Source organism: Carcharodon carcharias, chromosome 32 (assembly GCF_017639515.1).
Source record: "Carcharodon carcharias isolate sCarCar2 chromosome 32, sCarCar2.pri, whole genome shotgun sequence".
Classification (NCBI taxonomy): Eukaryota; Metazoa; Chordata; class Chondrichthyes; order Lamniformes; family Lamnidae; genus Carcharodon; species Carcharodon carcharias.
In genome coordinates this window covers 5,570,395-5,584,446 of record NC_054498.1, presented here as the reverse complement: position 1 = coordinate 5,584,446, position 14,052 = coordinate 5,570,395, and the positions used below count along the sequence as shown (strand labels likewise).

The window sequence follows — 14,052 nt, the reverse complement described above, 5'->3', positions numbered from 1 at the left end:
GGAGCTGGAGCATGGAAAACACACACACACACACACACACACGTACCAGAAATAGCAGGAGATTCCTGAGCACAACCAGAGGCAGGAAATAAACAGGAGCAAATCCCTGGGAACAAGCCTCAGCAGCAGCAGGGGCAGATTGCTGGGGGCAGCAGCTGGGGGCATTGCTGGGGGCAGATTGCTGGGGGCAGCAGCAGGGGCAGATTGCTGGGGGCATTGCTGGGGGCAGCAGCAGGGGCAGATTGCTGGGGGCAGCAGCAGGGGCAGATTGCTGGGGGCAGCAGCAGGGGCAGATTGCTGGGGGCAGCAGCTGGGGGCAGATTGCTGGGGGCAGATTGCTGGGGGCAGCAGCAGGGGCAGATTGCTGGGGGCAGCAGCAGGGGCAGATTGCTGGGGGCATTGCTGGGGGCAGATTGCTGGGGGCAGCAGCTGGGGGCAGATTGCTGGGGGCAGATTGCTGGGGGCAGCAGCAGCAGCTGGGGGCAGATTGCTGGGGGCAGCAGCTGGGGGCAGATTGCTGGGGGCAGCAGCTGGGGGCAGATTGCTGGGGGCAGCAGCAGGGGCAGATTGCTGGGGGCAGCAGCAGGGGCAGATTGCTGGGGGCATTGCTGGGGGCAGATTGCTGGGGGCAGCAGCTGGGGGCAGATTGCTGGGGGCAGATTGCTGGGGGCAGCAGCAGCAGCTGGGGGCAGATTGCTGGGGGCAGCAGCTGGGGGCAGATTGCTGGGGGCAGCAGCTGGGGGCAGATTGCTGGGGGCAGATTGCTGGGGGCAGCTGCTGGGGGCAGATTGCTGGGGGCAGATTGCTGGGGGCAGATTGCTGGGGGCAGCAGCTGGGGGCAGATTGCTGGGGGCAGATTGCTGGGGGCAGCAGCAGGGGCAGATTGCTGGGGGCAGATTGCTGGGGGCAGCAGCTGGGGGCAGATTGCTGGGGGCAGATTGCTGGGGGCAGATTGCTGGGGGCAGCAGCAGGGGCAGATTGCTGGGGCAGATTGCTGGGGGCAGATTGCTGGGGGCAGCAGCTGGGGGCAGATTGCTGGGGGCAGATTGCTGGGGGCAGCAGCAGCAGCTGGGGGCAGATTGCTGGGGGCAGATTGCTGGGGGCAGATTGCTGGGGGCAGATTGCTGGGGGCAGATTGCTGGGGGCAGCAGCAGGGGCAGATTGCTGGGGGCAGATTGCTGGGGGCAGCAGCAGGGGCAGATTGCTGGGGGCAGATTGCTGGGGGCAGATTGCTGGGGGCAGATTGCTGGGGGCAGATTGCTGGGGGCAGATTGCGGGGGGCAGATTGCGGGGGGCAGATTGCGGGGGGCAGATTGCGGGGGGCAGATTGCGGGGGGCAGATTGCAGGGGGGCAGATTGCGGGGGGCAGATTGCGGGGGCAAGCCCCCAAATAATAGACCCCCCGACACCCACACAACTTTCTCACCCCAAAAACTTGGAAATCAACCCAATAGGAAAGCTTAAGACGGTGTGTGTGTGTGTGTGTGTGGGGGGGGGGGGGGGGGGGGGGGAGAGAAGGAGGCCATTCGGCCCACTGTCTCTGTGCCAGCCCCACCCCCATTTTCTAGCTAAAAGCAAAATACTGCGGATGCTGGAAATCTGAAACAAAGGCAAAAATTGCTGGAAAGGCTCAGCAGGTCTGACAGCATCTGTGGAGATGAAGACAGTTAACCTTTCGAGTCCGTATGACCCTTCATCAGAACTAAAGAGAAATAGAAATGTGGTGAAATATAAGCTGTTTATGGGGTTGGGACAGGTGGAGCTGGATAGAGGGCCAGTGATAGGTGGAGGCAAAGAGATTGCCAAAGATGTCATAGACAAAAGGACAAAGGGGTGTTGACGGTGGTGATATTATCTAAGGAATGTGATAATAGGTGACATTAAGGGTAGAAAGCAGGACGAGCAAAGTACAGATAGCCCTAGTGGGGGTGGGGGGAGGGGATCGTAATAGGCTAAAAGGTGGAGATAAAACAATGGATGGAAATACATTTAAAAATAATGGAAATAGGTGGGAAAAGAAAAATATATTTAAATTATTGGGGAAAAGGGGGATCGGAAAGGGGGTGGGGATGGAGGAGAGTGTTCATGATCCAAAATTGTTGAACTCTCTCCTCCATCCTCACCCCCTTTTTGATCCCCCTTTTTTCTAATAATTGTTTTTTTATTTTTTTTTCTTTTCCCACCTATTTCTATTATTTTTAAATGTATTTCCATCCATTGTTTTATCTCCACCTTTCAGCCTATTTCAATCCCTTCCCCCACTAGGGCTATCTGTACCTTGCTTGTCCTGCTTTCTACCATTAATGTCCCCATTAGCACATCCTTTAGCTAATATCACCGTCAACACCTGTCCCATCCCCCTTAAACAGCTTATATTTCACATTTCTTATTCCTCTTTAGTTCTGATGAAGAGTCATACGGACTCAAAACGTTAACTCTGTCTTCCTCTCCACAGATGCTGTCAGACCTGCTGAGTTTTTCCAGCCATTTTTGTTTTTGTCCCAGTGTTTAGCTTTTGGCAGGCCAGCCCTGTAGATTCCAGTACTCCAAGTGCCTATCCAAATATTTGTTGAATGTGATGAAGCTTTCTCCCTCTACAAACCTTTCAGGCAGTGAGTTCCAGCTCCCCCCCACCCCCTGGTCCGTGTGGAACGTTGCAGTTCCACAGCTTCAGATTCTTTGTCAGGAACCTCCTTTTCCGGAATTGCCTGAACATTAGGTGCTTCGGTGGGCATTTGCAGTTCTGTATCCTCAACTCTTACAGGAACATCAGACATGTCAGTCCTAGGTTGAGTATCCTCGACAGGAATCACAGACCCGGTCATGTTCGCTGGTGGAACCAAATCCGTGATTTGTCTCTCTCTTACTTAAATAGTCCACGTGTTTACAGATGATCCAGCCTTCCACCTCCATGTGGTAAGATATAGGTCCAGTCACTGCACTTATTTCACCCAGTAACAACTTTGGTCCTTCCCTGAAATTTTTCACGTATACCGGCTCTCCTATGGTAAATTTCTTCTCATGACTATGTCAGTCGTGTCTAGTTTTCTGGCTTCCCTGACTCCTTTCCACCTTCTCTTCTAAATTCAGCATTATTAAACTCAATCTCATCCTGAGACGGTGTTTCAACAATAACTCCAAATAATTCTGTTGTTGTGTGAGGGGTAGTTCTGTAATGAGAAAGAAAGTGGGCTAGCTCGGGTTCCAAGGAATCACCAGTTAGCTTTTTCATGCCTGCCTTGAACATTTGAACTGCCCTTTCAGCCAGTCCATTTGAGGAAGGGTGGGTATGGTGCAGTTTTCATGAGTGTTACCGTTGAGGTTGATAAACTGTTGAAACTCATCACTGGTAAATGCCGTGCCATCATCAGAAACAACTACTTCTGGTGGTCTGTGAATGGCAAAACTCTGACATAGTTTCTCAACTGTAGTGCCTGACATTGGTGACTTCACCTCATATACGTCCAAGCATTTTGAATGGGCATCGACAATGAGCAGAAACATTGTTCCCAGGAAAGGTCCAACATGGTCAATGTGTAAACCGCACCCAGGGCCTACTTGGCCACTCCCATGGGTGTAATGCAGCTGTCACTGGCAACTTTTGCAGTTATTGACATTGCACACAGTGCTTTCCTAAACTCTCTATTTCATCATCCATCCCCGGCCACCATTGATAGCTGCGTGCTGTGATCTTCATTCGGGGAATTCTTGGATGGGCACTCTGTGGTTCAATTAAAAGTGGTTTCCTTCCCTTTGGAGGAACTATCACCTGTGCTCCCCACAATAAGATGCCATCCTGGCTGGTTATTTTATGTCTTCTCTTGAAGTATGGTTTCAATTAGTCAGTTAGCATGTAGCACTTGTTCTCGTACTTGAGACAGGACTGGATCCCAATCTGTCGAGAACATATTGGCGAGGAATCTAAGAAATTTAACATTAAAATAAGTTCCTGTGGACGTGGGCATCGGCATTTGCGATTTGATTGCCAGGCCTATGTATGAAAGTATATTTGTGTGCTGCCAGAATTAAGGCCCATCGTTGTATTCTTGCTGAGGCTATGGATGGTATAGTCCTCACTAAACAATCCTAGCAATGGTTTGTGGTCTGAAACGATTGTAAAACGGCAGCCATGTACGTACTGGTGAAATTTCTTCACATCAAAGGTGATGGATGGGCCTTCTTTTTCTATCTGCGAGTGTCCCTTTTCCACTGTGGTGAGCGTTCTTGATACGTAGCCTATTCCATCCGATGAGAAGGGCACTGCTCCCACTCCATAGGGAGATGCATCATGTCAGCACCAATTCTTTTGTTTGGTCATAGTGCACTAATAGATTGGACAAGTGCAACAATTGTTTCACCTTTCTGAAAGCTTCTCTCTGGGGCGCCTCCCAAGACCAACGTTGGTTTGTTTTGAGTAAAGAATGCAGGGGGGGCTGGCACTGTAGGAAAATTGGGTAAGAGCCGCCCATAATAGTTGATTATTCCTAAGAATGATTTGAGGTCTGAGGCATTCTTTGGCGCAGGTGCCTCTCTTATGGCTCTCATCTTTTCTTCAACCAGGTGGAAGCCCTCTGAATTTACCCGGTGACCCAAATAGATAACCTCCCTTGCCTGGAATGCGGACTTTTCTTTTTTTAAACACACTCAGCTTTCAAGAAATGTTTTTAGACTTCTTGTAAGTTTGCCAAATGCTCCTTTTCAGTTAATCCTGTCACCAATACATCAACTAAATTGACTACCACCTGGGACAGTCCCTGCAATAAGTTTTCCATTATTCTCTGAAAGATGGCACAAGCGGAGGAGACACTGAAATGCAATCATGTATATTGGTACAACCCTTTGTGGGTATTAATTGTGACAAATTCCTGGGAGGCATTTTCCAATTCTAATTGTTGATAAGTGTGACTCATGTCAAGCTTTGTGTACATTGTCCCCCTGCCAGCTTGGCATACAGGTCTTCAATTTTTGGAATGAGTTGCCTGTCTAGCTTGGCTACTTTATTAATCGTCGGTTTGTAGTCTCCACAAATTTGGACATTTTGGTGGGGTTTAAGGATGGGGACTATGGGTGCCGCCCATTCCGAGAACCGAACAGGTTGTAAATCGCCCAGTTTCTCTAGTCTGTTCAGTTCAATGTCAACTTTTTCTCGCGGGGCCTATGGCACCAGTCTCGCCTTCATGAAGCGAGGGGTTGCTTCCGGATCCACATGAATCTTGGCCTGCAGGCCCTGGATTTTTCCCAGTTCACTCTTAAAGATGATGGCGTGCTTTCTCAGTAGCTCTGGTAGCCCACTTGCTCTCAACTGGAAAATTTCAGCACATTCGAACTTAATCTCCTTTAACCAACTTCACCCCAGGAGGCTTGGCCCTTCACCTGCTGCCACCATCAGGGGTAGCTTTGCTGACTGGCTTCCGTAATGGACAGTTACTCTGCTTATGCCTTTTACTTGAATGTCTTCGCCTGTATATGTTTGGTGGTTGTTTCTTGTAAACTTAATTGATATTCACCATTATTCAAATATCGGAAGGTGTGTTCCTCAATTACTGTAGTGGAAGCTCCTGTGTTCACTTCCATTCTAACAGGTTTGCCATTTACTTTCACTATGACAAATATTGGTTTTGTCTTTCCAACTTTCAGATTAAACAATGAGTAAACGTCAGAATGTTGTTGTTTCAGGCTCCTCTACATTGTAGATTTCATTGAGCTTCTTTTGTTTTTAAGCCTGCTTGAATCTTTCCTTGCAATGCTTCATTGTACGTCCATTTCTATGACAATAATAGCCTTCGATTTTTTTAAACTGCCAATTGCTAAAAGACTGGCTTGTTTCCACCTCTATTAAAATTATTCTTCAATTTCGATTATTTTTCAATTTGCTAAGTTACTTTTATTTTCCAGCTAGCACGGGCTGTTCCCTGCTTCTCGGCAGAGTCTCACTTTATCGCGCCTCTTTCAGCTGAGGTTTCCCACCTGATGTAAGGGACGGCGCCTCTATTTTGCGCACCCTGTGTTGCTTTTGAATGTCTTACTGCACATTCCATGGTCAGCGCTATCTCTAGCACCTTCTTGAAATCCAGATTCACTTCGGACAATAATCTTTTCTGAATGGTGTCCTCTTTCACACCAAACACTAAAAGTTCTCTGAGCATGTCGTTCAGAGTCATACCGAACTCACAATGTTCTGTTAACTGCTTCAAATTTGCAACGTAGCATGCAATCATCTCACCCGGAGCTCTACTTTACAAATTAAACCTGCACCTCTGCATCGTGACTGAGGGCTTGGGTTGAATGGGACCCTTCACGAGGTCCACCCATTCATCAAAATTCTTCGAATCTGGGGCACTGTGTGCCATCAAACTTCAAATCAAACTGTAGGTTTTGCTTCCAGGAGCGCTCAAGAGGATCACTCGCCTCTTCTCTTCCTCCGTAATCTCATTCGCTTGAAAAAAGAACGTGAGGCGTTCTATGTATTGAGACCAATCCTCTGTGGTTGGTTCAAAAGGATCAATTCTCCCAAATTGTGGCATTTTGAGAGGGGATAACTTCTTCAATTCTAACAGAGCTTGCTACTTACAATCACTGGGCGAGGTACAGTGCCGATTTCTTTTTAACTTGATTTCTTCTGTTCAATCCTGTTTTATCCTCATTGCCAGTTTGTTGTAGGGTGGCCAACTTGTGCTATTAGTGATAGAGTTGATCTGCAGACACTTCTTGGGTGGAAACATTAAGTTTATTTACAATATCATTAGCAGCAACACGTGCTTTCAACTCCAACTCCATCTCTGCACTGACTTCTGAGGTAGCCTGCACTACTCACCTATTGGCTACTACAGATCATGTGATCTTGCCTAACAAGTATTATTCTTAAAGGTACATTACACACTAAATGAAACCATAATTACTACAACCACCTTTTGAGGAAGAGTTTCAAAGACTCTCCGCCCTCTGAGAGGAAACAAAATTCTCATCTTGGTTTTAAATAGTGACACCTAGTTCTAGATTCTCCCACAAGAGGAACCATCCTCTCTACATCCACCCTGTCGAGACTCCTCAGGATCTTAAAAGTTTCTTGAATTCTGTGTTTCATTCGTGGGAGGATGAAAAATGTAAAATCTTACTCCTATATTACTCCAAATGTTGCTCATGGCCAAATGATAATTAGTGAAAAATTTTTTTTTAAAGCTTAAGGAAGCAATGAGTTGGGAAGACTTCTGGAACTCACTCCACAGTGGCACCAAGTGGCCAGAGCCTGCACCTACAATGTGACAGTTGACAGTAAAACTGAACAGGAAATTTTGACAGGTCAGGAACCAAAATTGTAACAAAGGGAAGTAAGATTTGAGGACAGAAATCAATGTAGATATTTGTTATTGTGCAAATATTTAGTTCAGAGCAAAGCATCTTCAGGTCCCAACTGCAAATAACCTACAAAAGCAAAATACTGCAAATGCTGGAAATCTTAAATAGAAACAAAATGCTGGAAATACTCAGCAGGTCTGGCAGCATCTGCAGAAAGAGAAACAGAATTAATATTTCAGGTCAACGATCAGATGATGAATGCTTATCAGCCTGAAACATGAACTGTTTTTCTCCCCACAGATGCTGCCAGACCTGAATATTTCCAGCATTTTCTGTATATAATCTTTAACTGGATTAGTCGGAAGCAACTTTTACCAGCACTAAGATAATTTGTGTGATTGTGTAACATGTTATTCACTCATTTAATGATATGCCATATCCTAGTGGGTAAAGGTACGAGCTGGTGAAGCAAGGCATATACAGACCATTTTGTGAATCCTTATCACTTGTGGTAGTGAACTACATTAAGGTTCATTCCATGTTGGATTATTACAGCCAGTAGACAGCATCCCTTTGAAATCCAGGTCCTACCGTTGAAAGGTCACTATCTAACCCACTGCATTGATTAATGCCAGCATACATGCATAGTCTAGCACGGCATTAGAACTGAAGTGTCAGTCTACATAACGTGCTTAAGTGCTGCATAGGCTTTGAATCTACAGCCCTCTGACTCAGAGGTGAGGTCACTACCACAGAGTTAAATTGACCGTGACAAATACAGGTCATTCACCTTTGGGACCTTGGCTTCATGGCCAGCCCAGACTCTGGGAGGGAAAGTTTCCTGTGTGTTGGTTATAAGGATTTTGCATGAATTGAGTTTAAGTGTGTTCCCTATCCCGTTCCTTGCGTGCACGGGTCCATAATACACAACGTCCTTAATTCAGTTTCACTCAAGAGGGTTTCAAGGTGGCTTATGTGGAAAAGGGCCAAATGCTACGTGGCGGGATATTGTTCTGAACTTTAAGCTGAAGCTTATTAGGGCAGAATAGAGGGAACTTTACCCTGTATCTAACCACATGCTGTACCTGAGAGTGTTTGATGGGGACGGTGTAGAGGACGATTTACTCTGAATCTAACCCCATACTGTACCTGCCCTGGGAGTGTTTGATGGCGACAGTGTAGATGGAACTCTCCTCTGTATCTAACCCCATGCTGTACCTGTCCTGGGAGTGTTTGATGGGGACAGTGTAAAGGGAGCTTTATTCTGTATCTAACCAAAGACTGAACCTATGCAAAAAGTCCACACACAAACAGCAGCAACAATTGTTCTTCATTTCATTGTTTATTTCAGCAGTTTAACAACATGTGCATAAAAAAAACACAAGATCTAATTTCGTTAAACAGTGAAATAAGCCTACGTACCAAGCTTTACAACAGGACAGGAGGAAGCTCTTCCCAGTGACATCAGCACTATAACTATCCTGGAATTCACTATTCACAGGAGAGCCTTCTGTCAATGTCAGGACACGTTCAACTCTTTACACAACTTAACAGAATCCGTTTCCCAGCGTCTCAGAGCGAAATTAAACAACACATTCCATTCCCTGCTCCAGCTGTTCGGGCTGATCTGCGAGTACAACCCTGTGACTCCTGCGGAGAGAATCCTCTCCCCCACCCACTGACAGCCAGTGTGTTGGCTCAGGTTCAGGTCGAGCTTGGCTCTGAAACGTCTCAATCGATCAATGATCATTCGCAGGGAATGATCACTAGTCTGAGGAACTAGGAGAACTGCCACTCGCAGTCCATCAAGGCCAAAGCAAAAAAGGAAGGTGGGTTGCAAACGGTGGTGTCAGACAGTCAAAGGTTTAAGTTCCACTCAAGAGACCTGAGTGCCAAATCTAACACTCAACTGAGGGGGTGCTGCACTGTCTGAGATACCATCTTTCAGATGAAAATGCAAATAGAGGCCCCATATACTCTCATGTGGATGCGAATGATCCCTGGTGTCCTGGTCAATATATACCCCTCAACCAACCAACATCGCAAAAATATGGTAATTATTGCTGTTTGTGGGAGCTTGCTGTGTGCAAGTTGGCTGCCCTAAATAAGAACAGTGACAACACTTCAAAAATACTGTGAAACACTTTGGAGTGTCCTGAGGTTGTGAAAGGCGCTATAGAAATGTAAGTTCTTTCGTAAGTGACCTGATTGTACAAGTTAGGTTTCCTGTTTGGGGTTATTTAAGGAGTCCATGTTATTAATTCTATAAAGAAAATTACCTTCCTGGTCATAAAACTCATAACCCTTCTGTACAACTTTCATTTGGTTTTCAGTGAGTTTCTGCAATTCCTCATCGGTTTCTTGAACACCCAGTAACTGTTCCCCGTCAGAGGCGTTGCGCTCCTCCCTCTCCACGTAAGCAGCACCGGCTTTTATTTTGTCAGAACCGCTCCGAACCATGAACTTCGTACAGGCGCTCTGTTGACCAAGACTGATTCTCCCAGTCCCCTTTGCAATGGGTTTGTGCAAGCTGCTGTTTAAGTCAGGTTGTGCAGGAAGCGTTACCGTCCCCTGAAAGAGTCTGGGCAAGGGTGCTTGATCTGTGATCGGTTTAGATTCGACCAGAGCCTTTGCACTCGGTGAATTGGCAGTCAGTCGTTTTGTTCCATGAGGGACGGTCTGCCTTGCTCCACAAACATTCGCATCTTGCTTCATCCTTCTCTGCAATGAAGGCTTGAATTTACTTCTCAACACCCTTCGGATTGCATCTTCACTCACTGAAAATCCCTCCGCCAACTGTGACATGCTCCACTCCTCTGGAAACTTTGTCCTCAAAAACCTGAAGCATGTTGGAAGCCAAATAAAATTTACACTGTTTGCAGCTTAGCAATACATATTAGAGAAAAACGTGGAACAGAAACAAGTGAGTGAATTTAAATGTAACAGTTGATTACATCCCTCAGAAGCAGCACTTAATGCACATTAGTTACTTTTCTAGTACAATGTCCTTTGTTGTTATGTGGGCGAGGAAGGGGCTTGGAATAGGAGGCCATTCATCCCTCAAGTCTGTTCCATCAAGTATCTCAACCCCATTTACCTAGCTTTACCCCATATCCCTCGGTACCTTTACCCTACAAAACTTTACAATTCTGCTGCCATTTTGAACACAAACCAAACAAACTTATGCCCAGCTATTCATCCTTGGGAGGCACTGTGGCCCAATCGAGCCAATACTCGACGACCGCACAAACCCTGGCTGTTTTTTTCCTTCTTCTCTCTCCGGCCCAGGACACTAAATCCAACTATAGCACCTCTGCTGACTCAACACAGGCCAGGGTTTGTACATTCTGGGTCTGTGCTGATCCTTGCATCACGTAGGGTGTTTACTCACCTGAGTTGTCTGGAAGCTTCGGCACGTTCAGATGATGTTTGTTCCAGTGAGAGTTCCAGGCTGATAAACACCAACCACATAACAGTTAAGAGACCTGGGTTTAACTCTTACCTGATCTGCTCCATTGCCTCTGTCATTAGGGACCGTGGAGGAGGCCCAGAAAGACCCAACTCTGCCCGAATTCTCCGAAACTTAATGGCTTTCCGCTTCTGCTTCTCAACTCTGCAAATGGAGGTGGAAAATGCACAGTAATATTTTCCACAATCTACTTGTCAACTCAAAAAGCAACTTTAATGAATATTACAAACTAACTATGCAGCCAATAGAGATTGTTTACATGTTTGAACATATTATTATAGTTATCACTGGTCAATACTGGTTATGTTTTATTTTAAAAGGAGTGTAACTCTGGAGCAAGCTGCTTTGTTTATGGTCTACAATACAAAGGTTAAGGAGCATTTTCAAGCTATTAAGAAATGAAAAAGTAAAATTACAATTGTACATTTCTGTCTCTATTTGTCAAAATATCTTTGAAACACTTGACACAATCATGGTCAGAATTACTGTACCAGATTAGTGAATGACAAAATATTCTGACTAATACCACACATCACCAATCAGTCATTAATAAAAGTTAATAGTGGATAATTTTATGTGCTTCAATAACATTAGTGCACAGTAATTAATAATTTGTAGTATCTAGTTACCACTGTTCTGGCTTTCATTAATAATTACCAACTGATAACTATAATATATTTACAGTTATTAATTACTACCAACATTAGATCCTCCAGTTACCATTACTTAACTTATCAGTTGTATTAATATTGTAATATGCTATGATTATGGGTTACTTTAGCAAGTTAAGAGTTTATCAATGTTAGTCATTAGCATGAGTTAAAGTTACAGTAGTGCAAGTTAACTAATATGGTGGTTACGGTGAGTTAGCTAGTGTTGCAGTAGTTACTGAGTTAACTAAAAGTGTGGTAGTTAATGTGAGTTAGCTAGTGTTGCAGTAGCTACTGAGTAAACTAATAATGAGTTAATGTTGCAGTAGTAACTGAGTTAACTAATAATGTGGCAGTTAATGTGAGTTAGCTAGTGTTGCAGTAGTTACTGAGTTAAGTAATAATGTGAGTTAATGTGAGTTAGCTGGTGTTGCAGTAGTTACTGAGTTAAGTAATAATGTGAGTTAATGTGAGTTAGCTGGTGTTGCAGTAGTTACTGAGTTAAGTAATAATGTGAGTTAATGTGAGTTAGCTGGTGTTGCAGTAGTTACTGAGTTAAGTAATAATGTGAGTTAATGTGAGTTAGCTGGTGTTGCAGTAGTTACTGAGTTAAGTAATAATGTGAGTTAATGTGAGTTAGCTGGTGTTGCAGTAGTTACTGAGTTAAGTAATAATGTGAGTTAATGTGAGTTAGCTGGTGTTGCAGTAGTTACTGAGTTAAGTAATAATGTGAGTTAATGTGAGTTAGCTGGTGTTGCAGTAGTTACTGAGTTAAGTAATAATGTGAGTTAATGTGAGTTAGCTAGTGTTGCAGTAGCTACTGAGTAAACTAATAATGAGTTAATGTTGCAGTAGTAACTGAGTTAACTAATAATGTGGCAGTTAATGTGAGTTAGCTAGTGTTGCAGTAGTTACTGAGTTAAGTAATAATGTGAGTTAATGTGAGTTAGCTGGTGTTGCAGTAGTTACTGAGTTAAGTAATAATGTGAGTTGTGAGTTAGCTGGTGTTGCAGTAGTTACTGAGTTAAGTAATAATGTGAGTTAATGTGAGTTAGCTGGTGTTGCAGTAGTTACTGAGTTAAGTAATAATGTGAGTTAATGTGAGTTAGCTGGTGTTGCAGTAGTTACTGAGTTAAGTAATAATGTGAGTTAATGTGAGTTAGCTGGTGTTGCAGTAGTTACTGAGTTAAGTAATAATGTGAGTTAATGTGAGTTAGCTGGTGTTGCAGTAGTTACTGAGTTAAGTAATAATGTGAGTTAATGTGAGTTAGCTGGTGTTGCAGTAGTTACTGAGTTAAGTAATAATGTGAGTTAATGTGAGTTAGCTGGTGTTGCAGTAGTTACTGAGTTAAGTAATAATGTGAGTTAATGTGAGTTAGCTGGTGTTGCAGTAGTTACTGAGTTAAGTAATAATGTGAGTTAATGTGAGTTAGCTGGTGTTGCAGTAGTTACTGAGTTAAGTAATAATGTGAGTTAATGTGAGTTAGCTGGTGTTGCAGTAGTTACTGAGTTAAGTAATAATGTGAGTTAATGTGAGTTAGCTGGTGTTGCAGTAGTTACTGAGTTAAGTAATAATGTGAGTTAATGTGAGTTAGCTGGTGTTGCAGTAGTTACTGAGTTAAGTAATAATGTGAGTTAATGTGAGTTAGCTGGTGTTGCAGTAGTTACTGAGTTAAGTAATAATGTGAGTTAATGTGAGTTAGCTGGTGTTGCAGTAGTTACTGAGTTAAGTAATAATGAGAGTTAATGTGAGTTAGCTGGTGTTGCAGTAGTTACTGAGTTAAGTAATAATGTGAGTTAATGTGAGTTAGCTGGTGTTGCAGTAGTTACTGAGTTAAGTAATAATGTGAGTTAATGTGAGTTAGCTGGTGTTGCAGTAGTTACTGAGTTAAGTAATAATGTGAGTTAATGTGAGTTAGCTGGTGTTGCAGTAGTTACTGAGTTAAGTAATAATGTGAGTTAATGTGAGTTAGCTGGTGTTGCAGTAGTTACTGAGTTAAGTAATAATGTGAGTTAATGTGAGTTAGCTGGTGTTGCAGTAGTTACTGAGTTAAGTAATAATGTGAGTTAATGTGAGTTAGCTGGTGTTGCAGTAGTTACTGAGTTAAGTAATAATGTGAGTTAATGTGAGTTAGCTGGTGTTGCAGTAGTTACTGAGTTAAGTAATAATGTGAGTTAATGTGAGTTAGCTGGTGTTGCAGTAGTTACTGAGTTAACTGATTTAACCATTTAATGAACCATCGTCACCTGATTACTTCCTCCACCCCGGGTCCGGGTCCAGGCTCCCCGCCGCTAGAGCTGCTGCTCTGAGCCAGGCCCCACCGGGAGCCGCCGGCCCGGGGCTGGGACCGGACTCCAGCCCGGAGGATCCCACGAACCGCCGCCCACATGAAGCTCCGCCGGATCCGGAAGTCGCTGCAGTTCCAGCGCCGCCGGAAAGAGAGAGTGGCCCCGCCCCCGGCGTCGCCCTGCGGCCCCGCCCCCGCACAACCGCCCCGCCCCCTCCCAGCCCCGCCCACGCACGCCCGCCCCGCCCCCTCCCAGCCCCGCCCACGCACACCCGCCCCGCCCCCTCCCAGCCCCGCCCACGCACAACCGCCCCGCCCCCTCCCAGCCCCGCCCACGCTCCCGGCCCCG

At 45.0% G+C, this 14,052-nt stretch overlaps 1 protein-coding gene across 1 annotated transcript; it reads right to left on the bottom strand.

The window, feature by feature from the left end:
• Positions 1–8,625: 8,625 nt before the first annotated feature.
• ngrn (neugrin, neurite outgrowth associated) lies at positions 8,626–13,826 on the bottom strand. The gene is made up of 3 exons (XM_041178623.1): positions 13,663–13,826; positions 10,799–10,909; positions 8,626–10,135 (listed from the first exon to the last, which is right to left on the bottom strand). Exons 1-3 carry the CDS (start codon positions 13,803–13,805, stop codon positions 9,514–9,516), a joined length of 876 nt encoding a protein of 291 aa, XP_041034557.1. The 5' UTR covers positions 13,806–13,826; the 3' UTR covers positions 8,626–9,513.
• Positions 13,827–14,052: the final 226 nt, after the last annotated feature.